Here is a 14,328-nt window from a genome sequence, read left to right on the forward strand (position 1 = left end):
TAGGGATAGGGAGGCAGTGGAGCAGGCGCCCGAGGACTGAAAGAAGCTCTGTCACTGGGCACCTGGCATCAACCAGGAATGACAGTCGTAATCAAATCCTGCCATCAGGCACGGAGATAAATTAGGTGACCTCCTAAGGTCTGGCCAGCCCATAAGTCTCTGAATAAACAGCTAATTACTGGGCAGAGAGCTCTGACATGTACAGCAAAATGTTTCTGTAGAAAAGAGGTAATTTCTAAAGGTGAAGCAGGATTTTAATACGAAACAGTAGTCACAAAAAAAGGGTAAGAAAAGGTTATGTTCTTACACAGGCCTGACTACATTACTGGAGATCTGAGATTTTTTTTGGAATAGGTCATTCCAAAAAAACCCCTTTAGTGCTCATAAGCATTCTCCTGTCTGCTGATTTGTTAGGTGCTTAAAAGGCTGGATAGATCTGTGTAACGTTTCTTCCCAGTTCCCAAGAAACCTGTAGCACTCTTTTTGCTGAGACAGAGATTTATTCGGGCTTCAAAGGGAACCACACTCCCAATTAACTCGCATTTGGGTGAGCTCCTCCTTCAGGCTCCACTCCTTCCAACCCTTCTGAGATGCCTCCTCGCAGGAGCGGTACAGGGAGGAGCGCCGAGAGCCGCAGCTCTCCTGAGCCCTGGGGACGTGCAGGTGGCCAAACACAGTGAAATTTCAGTAATCTCAGCAGTGGAATTACACTCGTGAGGAGGGAAGGACTGACCCCCCCGAACTGTACCAAATCCCCAGGACTCCCACATTATCTCGTGTTGTCCATACATCTCCACACAGTAAAGAAATCTTAAATCAATCCAGGCTGACAAACATAAACCTAGTATTTAAACTATACCGAGCCGCTTCTCACAGTTCGGCAGCTATGAGCTGGTGGACACGGTTCAGCAGTGGCTTAACACTGGCGCTGGGGTGTTTCAGTGACTACAGAAGCGATTTCGCAAGTGGTGTGTTTGGGGTAATTAGCCCATTTCTTTTGTGACGGTTGTGTCATTATTGAAGTATTTTTTTCCCCTTTGTAATCTTCTTTTTCTCTCAGCTGAAATCAGGGCACGGTAAACCTTTCATGTTTTGTACTGTTTCTTTTGTGACTCCCTTCTTCCGTGCTGCATTCCTTGGCAGGACAAACGCCCGCCTGCTTTCCCACAGCGGAAGGCACCTCCGGGCTGGCCTCTGAGGGCTTCACCTGCGGCTCCTCAGCGCTCAACCGTGCAAAGCCCCTCCTGTCCCGGGACACGCAGCACCCGCGTCCCCCCGTCCCAGCTCGGCCGGGGCCTGCCCGGCAGACTGACCCCGCCTCGGGCCCCGGCCCTCCCCTCAGCGGGGCCCGGGCCGCGCCTCCCGCCGGCGGAAGGGGCGGGCCGGGCCGTGTCGCGCCGCTGAGCTCATCGCGCCGCGCCGGGGCGAGGCCGGGCGGCAGGAACCGGCTCCTCGGGCCTAGCGCCGTCGCCTCAGCGCGCCGGGAGCCCCGCGGGTGGGTGCGTGTGGCGGGGCGGCCTGGGGACCCTGTGCCTGCGGGAGGAGGGGGTCTCTCCGTGCGGCGGTTGGGGCGCGCCGGGGGGGAGAGGGAGGAGGCCGGGGCCGGGGTCGGGGTCCATGCGGCTCGGCCCGGCCCGGCCCGGCCCGGCCCGGCCCGGCTGACGCGTCGTGTCGCTGTTTCTTCCCAGATGTGGGCTGAGGTGTTGCTTCTGCCCTGCAGGGCCGGGCTGCGGCTGCTCCCGCCGCTCCGGCTGCGGCACCGAGCGCCGGGCGCTATGAAGCTGCAGTCCCCCCAGTTCCAGGCGCTCTTCACGCCGGGGCTCCGCAGCGTGGCAGGTGAGTACGGCCCGGCCCGGCCCGGCCCGGCCCGGGGGCGTCAGGGCCTGGGCCTCCGCGGAGCTGAGCCGCGGCTCCGAAAGTGTCCCCGCTTGCTGTGGCGTGAGGAGGACCAAAAACGCCGGCCTGGAGAGCCAGGGCGGCGAACGCAGGCTTTGCACCTTGCGTCCTGTCCCCGCTGTAGGCGCAGCCCCTGATCCCCTTACGAGGGAGAAGGCCAGGGGCTTTTGTGGCCCGGTCGCGGGTGCTAAAGGGCAGCCTGGGTAGCTGTTGTGTTCTGGGAGGTGCGTGCTGCTCTTCACGTCTAGCCACTGTAACTTTAAAATGAGTCAAAGGACATGGCGGAGCTCGGTTTTCATCAGCCGTCGTGGGGTGTTGTTCCTGAAGAAATTTGGATTCACGGTTCGCTGTGCTCTGCCATAAGTAAAGTAAGCGTTTTTCTCTTGTCAGCTACTAACTGCTAAAAATGTTCCACAGCCCAGAGTCCCCCAGTATCAATTAGCAACCTGTTAATATATCAGAAATGACTGGGAAAATACATGTGGGTGCTCAGCTGTGTACCTAATCTGTGCATTTTCCATGAAGCTGTGAGGTACGTACGTACTTGCTGCTTACTGCATATTTGAGTATGTATTCCCACATCTATGATCTTAATTTGTGAAAAGGTAGGTTATGGCTGACAGCGTGCTATGTTCTTGTTTGAGAGAGTGCTTTATGGTTTTTCTTCCCAGAATTGTTTGAGAAGAAGAACTACGAGCTGAGAATAGCAGGAGGTGCTGTGAGGGATTTACTAAGTGGAATGACACCGCAAGATATAGATTTTGCCACTACAGCTACACCAGCAGAGATGAAGGAAATGTTCACATCTGCTGGTGTTCGTCTGATCAATAACAAAGGAGAAAAACATGGAACCATTACTGCCAGGGTTGGTTTATGTTTTGACTTGGATCTTTTCTAACTGTATCTGTGAATGTGCAGCATATCCAAGAGAAAACTGGTAGCATGCTCCTTCTTTGTTAAAGCATTGCACTAAGTTTAAATGAGACCCTGCTTTAAAGTATGGAGTGATTTTTTGATTACTTTGTTTGTAGAATTCAATTAATTACTGTATTTTAATGCACCTTACCTCTGCATAACCCGTTCATGCTGCTGTGTCGTCACTAGAAAAGATAATGTAGGCCACCCACATGTTCAGATAAAGTGGGGAAGCTGATCCCAGTGTTTCCTGCTCCTGATTTCCCAAGTCTTGCTTCCTCTGCCTTGCTCGTTCCTCTGCTTCTTATTCCATCTTCTGCAGGAAGATTTCTGCAGGCTATCTAGAAGATGAATAATGCAAAGATCATTTTCAGGTGTTGGTATTTCTTGATTGTCTGCTCTGTAGAAAAACATGGTACATGTTGGTTTGCATGTATCCAGCTTGAGCACTAACTGTATACAAACATGAGGCTGAAAAAATATACAACTTTTACATTTATATTCGTGATTGTGTTGAAGTAACAATGTCTGTGGGATTTTCAGCTCCATGAACAGAATTTTGAAATTACTACTCTTAGAATAGATGTTGTCACCGATGGACGACATGCGGAGGTTGAATTCACCACTGACTGGGAAAAAGATGCTGAAAGGAGGGATCTGACTGTCAATTCCATGTTTTTAGGTAAGTTCTTTCAAAAGCAAATATTTAGCTGAAACACCGCTTTTCAAATTAAGCCAGTAAATTCTCTCAGTCTGTTTCAATTTTGTTTGTTTGTACTGCTATCAGCTGAAAGGTCTATACAAATATGTGAGATGATCTGACAAACCAGGTCAAACCACACAACTTGTCTTTTGTATTTTCAAATGAGAGTGTTTAATTGTGCCAGACGTGTTTGTAAATTCATATTCTTCTATTTCTTTTTCTTCTTTTTCTAGGTTTGGATGGGATGCTGTATGATTTTTTTAATGGATATGAAGACTTGAAAAACAAGAAAATTAGATTTGTAGGAAAGGCAACTGAGAGAATACAAGAAGATTATTTACGAATCCTGAGATATTTCAGGTACTAGGTTTTGCCTTTCCTAGATAAAGAAATGAAGTAAGCATTTTAGAAGGTTTCAGAAACATGCAAAAAGAGATCAGTGATGTAAAAAGAGTGGTAACTGTCATATTGTTAAGTTTCCTCTGGTATCATAAATTAGAATATTTAACATTGTCATGACATTGATTCTCTGAATAGCAGTAATAAGTGGAATAATTGTTCTCAATCTAACATACAGAGGTTTTATTTTGGCAGGTTTTATGGAAGAATCGCAGAAAAACCTGGTGATCATGAACCTAGTACGCTGCAAGCAATTAAAGAAAATGCTAAAGGTTTGGCTGCAATATCAGGAGAAAGGATTTGGGTGGAACTGAAAAAAATTCTTCTTGGAAACCATGTAAATCATTTGGTTCGACTTACGTATGAGCTGGATATTGCCCAATACATAGGTAAAGTGAAATGAAGGTTGATTTCCTACTCCTGTATCATATACAAATGCAGCATGGCAAAGTGAGATAAAACTTTTTACCCAGAAATAAATTAGTTCGTTCCCCGCCCCGTGTTAACATCCACATTTCTTACTAACACTCTTTCTTGCACTTTTTTGTGTGTATCCCTTTAGGACTACCACTGGATGGAAGTTTAGAGGAATTTGACAGAGTCACTAAAAATATTCAAAATCTGTGTCCAAAACCAATGACTGTTCTGACATCATTGTTCAAGGTGAAGGATGATGTCACAAACCTTGATCTGAGGCTGAAAATCTCAAAAGAAGAAAAAAACCTTGGCCTTTTTTTAGTGAAGCACCGGCAAGAGTTAACGAAAGCTGTGGGTCCAGAACCACTTAGACCATATCAGGACTTCATAATGGACGTAAGTGTATTTCATGTTGCTTTATTTGGTTCTTCACAGTAAACTGAATTTCCAGTTTGACGCAGTAGCAGAGATGACAATGCCTAGTGGAAAAAAAGGGTCTTAAAGAGTCAAGTAAGCGCCGTTTCGAATACTGTGTTCAGTTTTGGGCCCCTCACTACAAGAAGGACGTTGAGGTGCTGGAGCGTGTCCAGAGAAGGGCAACGAGGCTGGTGAGGGGTCTGGAGAACAAGTCTGATGAGGAGCGGCTGAGGGAACTGGGGTTGTTCAGCCTGGAGAAAAGGAGGCTGAGGGGAGACCTCATCGCTCTCTACAACTACCTGAAAGGAGGTTGTAGCGAGGTGGGGGTCGGTCTCTTCTCCCAAGTAACAAGCGATAGGACGAGAGGAAACGGCCTCAAGTTGCGCCAGGGGAGGTTTAGATTGGATGTAAGGAAAAATGTCTTGACTGAAAGAGTGGTGAAACATTGGAAGAGGCTGCCCAGGGAAGTGGTGGAGTCCCCATCCCTGGAGGTATTTAAAAGACGAGTAGATGAGGCGCTGAGGGACATGGTTTAGTGGGCATGGTGGTGTTGGGTCGACGGTTGGACTCGATGATCTTAGAGGTCTTTTCCAACCTCAATGATTCTATGATTCATCAGCAGGCTTGTTTATTGGTCTTTAGGCAAATTTTTGCCAAGGTTTTAAAGACCGTGATATTTTCATCAGAAAGATGGGATGTACTGACAAAAAGTAATAGCCAAATTTGGATTGCTCCCAGTGTAGTATCGTCGCAGTGACTGGAAGAATATCCTGGTATTACTGATACCAGTTCCAGTTAACTAAGGTGGGGGTGGTTGCTTGGTTTGTTTCTCCCCTTTGTTTTCCCTCTGGAGAGGGGACCAGAAACTAACAGGAGCTATTGCGAATGTCCTGGCATGTCTCTGCAACATAAAGCAGAAACTTTATATCTTTATAACAGATATAACTTTATATCTGTTACAAAACAGATATAAAAAGATTCTTTTCCATTAGTAGAGTTTAGTTTTGCAAGAGGATAAATAGCAGACATTTCTGCTTGGGTTCAAAAGCTTTTTTCTTTCCCATCCAAAATGCCGAGGCTTTAAATTAATTTCTTAGAAATTATTTCAAACAAACAAACAAAAAAACCCCACCACATTTTTAGCAGTTCTGAGCACCTTGTGTTCTGTAGCAACTTTTTGACCAGATTTAAAAGCCTACCTTTCAGTCAGGCTGAAGAATGTCATATTTAATCATCTGAAACAGAAGTTTCCTGTGAACATACCTGGGGACTGACAGTTTGCTGTACTGTCCCAGCTGATCTCCCTTTATGCACTAAAACATGAGACAGGATCCGGACCTCAAGAGACTCCAGCTTTTTTATGTGAAATTCAACTCCTTGAATTGTGTATTGAAAGTTGGTGCAATTCCTGGAGCATCGGTACGTGTTCTTCGTGAGGAGTACTGTTCAGTAGGCAACCTGTGACGTTCTTCCACAGCAAAGCTCAAGTAATTTTGAGGTGAAGTTCTGCACTTCTATTGCAGAACCTGAGACTGAAGGTGAGAGACAGCAGTTTCTGCCGTGAGGCCTGTCTCCCGCAGGACAGGTAATAGTTCCTCTCCAGTTGGAGGTTGAAGATAATGGTTACAGCTATTACCTGGGATTCAAGAAGTCTCCAAGGATCTCCCAGAGCCTCCAAGTTAGGACTGAGTTTTAAAAACTTGTGAGGCAGAAGAAATCCTCGCTTTCATAGTTCCAACTCATCCAGATGTTGCTTAATAAGATGTCATGGGAATAACACAATATTGAGCACAGTTTGAGCTGTTTTCTACTGTGTCATAGTGAATCCTCTCTTCCCTTTTTTTTCTTTTAGTCTAGAGAAGCTAATACAAATTCCAAGATCTGTGAGCTTCTAAAATACCAAGGAGAAGAACATCTTTTAAGAGAAATGCAGCAATGGACTGTTCCATCTTTTCCTGTTAGTGGCCATGATTTAAGAAAAATGGGTGTGTCTTCTGGAAAAGAAATTGGAACAGCGTTACAGCAGTTAAGGGATGAATGGAAGAAGAGTGGATACCACATGGATAAGGAAGAACTGTTAAGTTGCCTGAAGAAGTTGTAAAATTGAATAATAGTAGAGAACTGTTTGTGCCCTGTTCTAAGTGTAACTGAGACACCAGTAAATAATTCCCTCAGTGTTGTCGCAGCCAATATAGCATTTGTCATATTTAAGATCTTCAGACAGCACGGTTCTCCTGTTACTAATTCGTAATTTTTGCAAGGAGAAGTTTAATTTTGTAGTAATGTAAAAGGTTATTTGCCAAATTCCACAGTCTCTACCTCTTTTTATTGTATTTTAATGATAAATATTTAACTACTTTATCTTGACTCCGGGCATTAGAGGTGATAACAAGATTTTTCTCATTCTGACTTTGCTACATCTAAAAGGAAAAAAACCACCAACCGAAAAAAGGTGTTTCTATCCTCTAGATAAAATCATGGGGGTTTTTTTGTGCCTAGGAGCGTGATGAAGTGTCTAGAAGTAATGAGCTCTAAATCTTTTTGTAGTTAAAGCTAGATACCCGATTGAAATACTCACTCCAGCAGTTCCCAAACAGTCTTACTGTGTAAAACAAGTCTGTTTTCTTAAAAGATTTTTGTTTTCCATAATTCCAGAATCAATTTTAGATTAAAAGGATGACTTAGCTGAGTCAGCATCATGAACTTCTTCTCTCTTCAGTGGTTTTTCAGTAACTTGTTTATCACCAAGTAACTAAATCCATAGAAAACCGGCCAAGGGTTCTACAGTATGTTTTCAGCTTCGTGTGTGAAACATGCTATTCATGTTAATAGTAGAAGGGAAGGGAGATCCAGGTTCCCTGCCTTTCCCCCCGCCGTGTCTGGTAGCTGACTCGGGCTTTCTTTCCTTTTTCTTTCCCAGTGATGCACAAGCAGAATTGAGGTGATGGTGTGAGTTTGCCTAAACAGAGTGAACCTGAGCAAAGTCCTGTGGCTCTGTCACCTTCGGAGTGCTAACGCTCTCGAGAAAGCGCCGGTTTGCCTTCAGTATTTCTCCCCGCACCTTTTCCCCTAACTCACAGCAGTCAGACCCAGAGGCATTCACCTCCTCTCTGATTTGCAGGCATTCTGTTTAACTCAGTAGGATTATTTTGGGAAGAAGTCTTAACGTCCCTACTGCTGTCAGGCCAGGATCTTCCCTGTGTTGTTTCTGTGGTAATTAGCCTTAGAGTTCTTCCATCTGAACAGATCCACATTAAAAATGCACTCTGCATTCAGTTCAAAAGGAACTTCTAAACAATTTGACCCTTCAAAATTAATAAAGAAATACATCGATAACATTTTGGAAAATATGAGAAGGGGGTTGACTGTTAGTTAAAACTCATGGGGGAAGGGAACCGAGACAAGGAGAGAGTTGTTGGCGTGTAGTACCGAATAACTCATAGCGGGCTCAGTGAAGAGTTCGTAGTCTGTTTGGACGGTAGCCGTCAAGTAGTGCTGTGGAAGACGGGTTTTTGAAGCGGTGCTGTTCCTGGCTGCTCTTAATGAACATGTCTTACCGTCCCTGGCTTTTTTTGGTGTGCTTTTAAAAACACAAAAAAGTAGCTCTAACTGAGAGCATTTCTTGCGTGTATAAATTTTATTGCAGGTTTAAGTTTTCCTACAAAACCATGGTAACTAATAAAATGGCTTGGATTTCATTTTCCTCGGATATCATTTTGCAACAGTAGATGGCAGTAATACCAGAGCAGTGCCACAGAAAATCAGCATTTTATGCCTTCATATAGTTAACTTTCCAGCTGCTTTTTTTTTTTTTTCCTAGGAAGTCAGTTACTTTAAAGAAATTATTCTGAAGGTACTTAGGAACTTCGGGAAGACAGCAAGGGAACAAAAAAAGTGCTGTTTTTCTCTGCTAATAAGGCAAATCTCCTAAGAACATGGTGGTGGTTGATTTGATTATGTAATTACATTGAAGCCTCCTTGTGCAATTTATTGAACTACTAAAATCTTTGGAGGGAGACAAGTATAAAATTTAGTACTATAGTAGACTCTTGTAAGGAACAGCCCACAAAACTGCATCTTTTAAGGCAACTTCTGTGGAGGTGGTAAAATATTAGCAACTACGCTTTATGTTACCCAAAATTGTTGTCAGGGTCGAAGTCCACTTGGAGGGAGGATTCTTAAGGACACGAGCTTGAAACCTTTACAATCTCCAGCGCTTGTGAAAAACAGCACAAACCGATTACTCTGAGAGCATCTTAATTCAACAGTCCTGCCGTGAATTCAGCGTAGTTCGCACATTTGCACAAATAGCTCATTTAAAAATCGTACTAGGCTTGAGGTTTCCTGTTGGTCTGTCGAGCATCTCTGCTTTACTATATTTCAAAGACATTAAACCCTATTAAAAATGAAACTGCCTTAAATCATAACCATAGCATATTTTAAGCAAGCAGTACCAGCTTGACCTCTGGAAAAGTGGTGTTTTGAATAAATGCTGGAGTACGAGCTATTTAAATATCAAATTGGGAGATGAGAGATGAAGCAGTTTGATACTTACATGGTCAAGAGAAGTACTCTTCTCCAATGGATTGCTTGGCTAATTAAGCAATATTCGCAATGTGTTGTAATTAAAGTCACACATCAGAAAACCCCGCGTGGCTTTGCTGGTTGGTAGCTGTTCCCGGCTCCCCAGCGTGACAGCCCTTGCCAAAACCGGCTGCCAGTATTGATGTTCAGTCCATCCCTCCTCGGGTTTGTTGGAAAAAGAGTAAGAGACTAACGCTTCCCCTATGCCCACTTGTCCTTGGGGGGGACGTATCCCCAAAGTTTGCAAAGAATAATGAAACAAATTCTTTTTTCCTGTGGGGGAAGCTAATTTTCATTCAAATTGGAGCCCGGAGCAGCCGGACGGGAACGCAGCCCCTCTCTGCAGAGCAAAGCATCCCCGGGAGCCCAGAGCCCCTGTGGATTTGGGGGGGTCTCAGGCGCCGTCCCTCTGCACTCCTCACCTGCTCCCCGCCCGCGCTCATCGCTGCCCGGGGAGGGAACCGCGTGTGAAGGGCAAAATGGTGAACAGCACAAACTGCTTTCCTTTCCAGATGGCTTCGGAGGATTAATGAAGGTTTTTACTATTCTCCCAAGATGTAACGATCTGTAAAAATGATTAAAAGGCCAGACTGGCTTGGGTGCATTTTAAGGGGACAGGGCACGGCTAATTCTCCCTGCAGAGCCCATAAACCTCGGGCCTGAAGCAAAGAGAAGAGAAGGAAAATAACTACAAGTGCCCCAAGACTTCTGCACGGCGAGGAGGGAGGCGGAGGAGCTTCAACGGCCCCTTCGGAGGCCGCGCCGTGGAGGGCAGTGCCCGAGCATCCCTCCTGCCACCGGCACGGCCCCGCTGCGCTGCCTTACGGCCTTCGCTGGGAGGTGAGATTTATATTTTTTTATACACCCCCCCCAACCTATGTATAATCTATCTATCAATGGCTCCTAAACTTAATATAAACAAATAAATAAATAAACCAACCACGATATATATTATAATAAATAATATATATAAAGGTGTGCATATTATATATTATAAATATATAATATATAATAGAATAATAAATATGTAATAATATAAAAAATATATACCATATAAATGTATACATATTACAGATTTATTATAATATATATTTTCTATATATATACATTAAATGTTTAGGAGCCATAGATTTATATATCTAAAAATACATGTTCTCTATTATATTTTTTTAATCGTTATATATTTTTATTATTGATTATTATTCTACATATTTATAATATTTATTTCACTATATTATTTATTATATATTTATTTATAGATATAAAAATAAAGTTTAGGAGCCATAGATAGAATGATAGATCATATATATACACCTATATGTGTGTGTGTGTGTGTGTACAGTGGGGGTGTGTCTATACATCTCTAGGCACACCCCCACTGTACCCTGTGTATGTGTGTGCGCACACCTACATATACATACAAATCCATGTATATATACATACAGGAAAAAATATATATAATAAGAAATATATACTATATTTTAATTAAAAAATATATAAAGTTTAGGAGCCATAGATAGATGGATAGCTCATATGTCTGTGTGTGGAGAGAGAGAGAGATATCTATATGTGGTGTTGGGTTGACGGTTGGACTCGATGATCTTAGAGGTCTTTTCCAACCTCAATGATTCTATGATTCTATGATTCTATATCTAGATATCGGTATCTCACTTCCACCAAGCCACGCTCACGCATACGAAGCAGCGGGAGGCTGCCCTCCCCGCGTGGGCTGTCGTCCCCAGGGCGCGAGGGTTCGTCGTGGCGCTGGTGTGTGCTGGCTAACAGGGCTTATCTGGAACTAACAACGCAGAAAAAAGCGATCAAGGCAACCACGGTCGCTTGTGGAGGGAAGATAAGGTGCCTGCGCTGGTATTTACATAGGGAAGATTGGTTTTAAAAATAAAAACAAATTCAGTTTGACATCCCGACCTAGTCCTGCTGCACACGAGCTGGCAGAGACCTGCTCTGAAAGCTGAACGCTCCCGTATAAAAAGGGTGTAGAAGATGTAACGTAATGATGACTAATATCGTTATGGCTTGACATACGGACACCGGATCAGGCACCGCATCCTCTCATCCCGCTTCTCGATTCACTCGGGCAGCGCAGGGGCGGGCAGGGGACGGGGACCCCGGGCTGCCGCAGGCAGGGGCAGGCAGAGGGGCCCAGAGGCCGGGGCAGGAGGTGCCGCTGCGGGGCTGGAGCTGCGGCCGGGCGGCGAAGGAGCCCAAAGGGGACCTGTGAGGGCGGGCGCGAGGTGTGGAGCATGCACAGGTATATGTAGATGTGCATATATTGAGGAGAGGTGTGGATGTGTATGTAGCTATGGGGGGCTGTATGGGGGGGGTGTATGAGGGGAGACACACACGTATATATATATATAGGCATGTGTGTATACACACACACACAAACATACGCACATGGAGGGTGTAGTATGGGGGGGTGTCTATAGATGTATCTGCATGTACATGTAGATGTGTATGTATACATATAGGTGTGTATGAATGGGGGTGTGTGCGTAGTGTACCTAGATATGTGTCTGTGTGTCTATATATCTGCATATGTGTGCGTGTGTGTATATATATATGGGGATGGGTGGCTATGCAGGCGTGTATCTGTGTCTGTGTGTGTATATGTGTGTGTATATATATATATATCATTGGGTGTCAATAGATGCACGTAGATATAAATTTCTCTGTGTGGAGAGAGAGAGGAGGATGTACATCTATGTATACATGTATGTATAGATTGTGTATACATGGGGGTTGTATAGAGGTATGTGTGTGTTTATGTAGATATGTATGTACATATATACAGGTGTGTGTATATATAGGTGCTGTGTATCTATAAGTATATGTATGTATACATAGATGTGTATGTATATATGGCATGCATATGCATATACACACACACAGAGGGGTGTGAGTATAGAGCTGTGTGTATCTATACATAGAGGGGTGTGTGTATGTATAGATACGTGGGTGTAGAGGGTGGGTGTGTATATAGGTAGGAGCAGCTGGCGTTTCGCAGGCGGTCCCTGGCCCTGCCCTGCCCGTTCCTGGGGCGCAGGCAGCAGGAGGGGAGCCTGCCGTGACAGCCCGCTCCTGCTCCGCCGGGAGAGCAGCCTTCCCGACGGGCAGCTGCTGTCCCTGTACTGGCCTGCTTGCTCTGCTTCTCCCTCCTTTGTGTTTACTCTTGGCTAGTCGTTTTGTCAATGAAAATAAAATAAAATAAATCAATCTCACGTGGCCCTTGAACAACCTCAGCACTTGGGACGCTTTTCATCACACAGCCATGCAAGCACTCCGAAGACACAAAGGTCTTAAAATACAGAGGAAAGGGAAAGCCCACGGTACACTGCAGAACTTCAGGGAGAGCAAAAAACTCTGCCCTAGGAACAAATCCTGCATCAGGAATGCAGTCTGCGTGGAAAAACAACATCTGCAAACGAGGCAGGTACCTGGGAAATCCCTGCGAGGTTTCCTCTGGAGCAAAGAAAGGCCAAAGCGCTGGCTAAGCCACCTCACGTGTGTCTGCTTTGAAAATACTGGAAAAACAAGAAAAACAGGGAGTTTACTCAAAAATTAAATTGTTTAGCAAGTCAACTAAGAACTGCTTGGCAGCAGGCAGGTGGGCTTCCATGCTGGTCTATGTAACTACCATGTTTGGGATAGACACGCGTTACCATCATCCCTTCCCAAAACACCTCTGGGAGCTTCTGAACATGCTGTGACCACCCTCCGAAAGATAAAATAGACGACACGGTCTCAGCTATGAGGTAGCAAGCAGGACATTTTTGGAAACTGTCATATAGGAAAAATGAAGTTGTGTTTTGAGCCCCAAAGCAGGATTAAGCTCATTTCATACACAGAATTTAAGCAAATTAGATTTTGGCACCATGAGTTAAGCTAAAACTGTATCTATCTTGCTGCTTCCTTGATAACCCAGCCCGGAGAACATTCTCCTAATAAAATGGGTGAATAAACCAGATCACTGGGACGCATTTCTGGTGCTGCTGGTTGAACCACAACGGGACAGTCCTGCAAGAGCTGTCAGCTCTGTGGATATAACCTGTAAATCTAAACTTCCCTTCTGTCCTGATTTCGGCAGGGATAGAGTTAATTTCCTTCCTAGTAGCTGGTACAGTGCTGTGGTTTGGATTTAGGAGGAGAACAAAGTTGATAACGCACCGATGTTTTAGTTGTTGCTGAGCAGTGCTTGCACTAGCCAAGGACTTTTCAGCTTCCCATGCTCTACCGACTGAGAAGGCTGGAGGTGCACAAGAAGCTGGGAGGGGGCACAGCCAAACTGGCCAAAGGGACATTCCATACCATGGGACGTCATGCTCAGTACATTAAACTGGGGAAAGCTGGCCGGGGGGCCACTGCTCGGGGACTGGCTGGGCATCGGTCAGCAGGTGGTGAGCAATTGTACTGTGCATCACTTGCTTTGTGTAATTATTATTATTATTATTATTATTATTATTATTATTATTATTACATGATTATTATTGTTGTTGTTGTTGTTATTATTATTTTATTTTGATTATTAAACTGTTTTTATCTCAACCCACAAGTTTTTCTCACTTCTACTCTTCCAATTCTCTCCCCCATCCCACCGGGGCAGGGAGGAGTGAGCGAGCGGCTGCGTGGTGCTCAGTTGCTGCCCGAGGTTAAACCACGACACCTTCTTTCCTGGTTGAACTGTCCTCGGCACAGACCTTAGGACGGTGTGTGATTAAAGCGACAGGCTTGGGGCAATCCTAGGTTTCAGCAGATGTTTATGCAGCTTAAAATTCTTTCCACCAGCACCTCCTGACCCCCCTCGCTGCCGGCCTCACCCCAGCACCCTCTGCTTCACCGCTCACACCCACCTCTTCCTCCCTCACTCGGGGTGCTTTTGCCAAGCCTGTCTGCAAAGCCTCCGACTAGTTTTCCTCAAAGTGCCTCCAGACGCATCTTCTCCGTACTTTCACTACCTAACCCCCCCCCCTCACGTA

General features: G+C 45.0%; 1 protein-coding gene across 5 annotated transcripts; it reads left to right on the forward strand.

Annotated features, from left to right (window-relative positions):
* The first annotated feature begins 1,432 nt into the window (after positions 1 to 1,432).
* TRNT1 (tRNA nucleotidyl transferase 1) lies at positions 1,433 to 8,445 on the forward strand. Of its 5 annotated transcripts, none has more exons than XM_076346688.1 (8): positions 1,433 to 1,495; positions 1,689 to 1,836; positions 2,568 to 2,761; positions 3,355 to 3,493; positions 3,748 to 3,874; positions 4,109 to 4,302; positions 4,476 to 4,726; positions 6,600 to 8,445. In XM_076346688.1, exons 2-8 carry the CDS (start codon positions 1,689 to 1,691, stop codon positions 6,846 to 6,848), a joined length of 1,302 nt encoding a protein of 433 aa, XP_076202803.1. In that variant the 5' UTR covers positions 1,433 to 1,495; the 3' UTR covers positions 6,849 to 8,445. The 5 variants fall into 5 exon arrangements, with proteins under 5 accessions (XP_076202803.1, XP_076202808.1, XP_076202805.1 ...); XM_076346693.1 differs by having other exon boundaries at positions 7,668 to 8,445; XM_076346690.1 differs by having other exon boundaries at positions 1,443 to 1,499; positions 1,721 to 1,836.
* The last annotated feature ends 5,883 nt before the right edge of the window (positions 8,446 to 14,328 follow it).

This window comes from Aptenodytes patagonicus, chromosome 8 (assembly GCF_965638725.1).
Source record: "Aptenodytes patagonicus chromosome 8, bAptPat1.pri.cur, whole genome shotgun sequence".
In the NCBI taxonomy this organism is placed as follows: domain Eukaryota; kingdom Metazoa; phylum Chordata; class Aves; order Sphenisciformes; family Spheniscidae; genus Aptenodytes; species Aptenodytes patagonicus.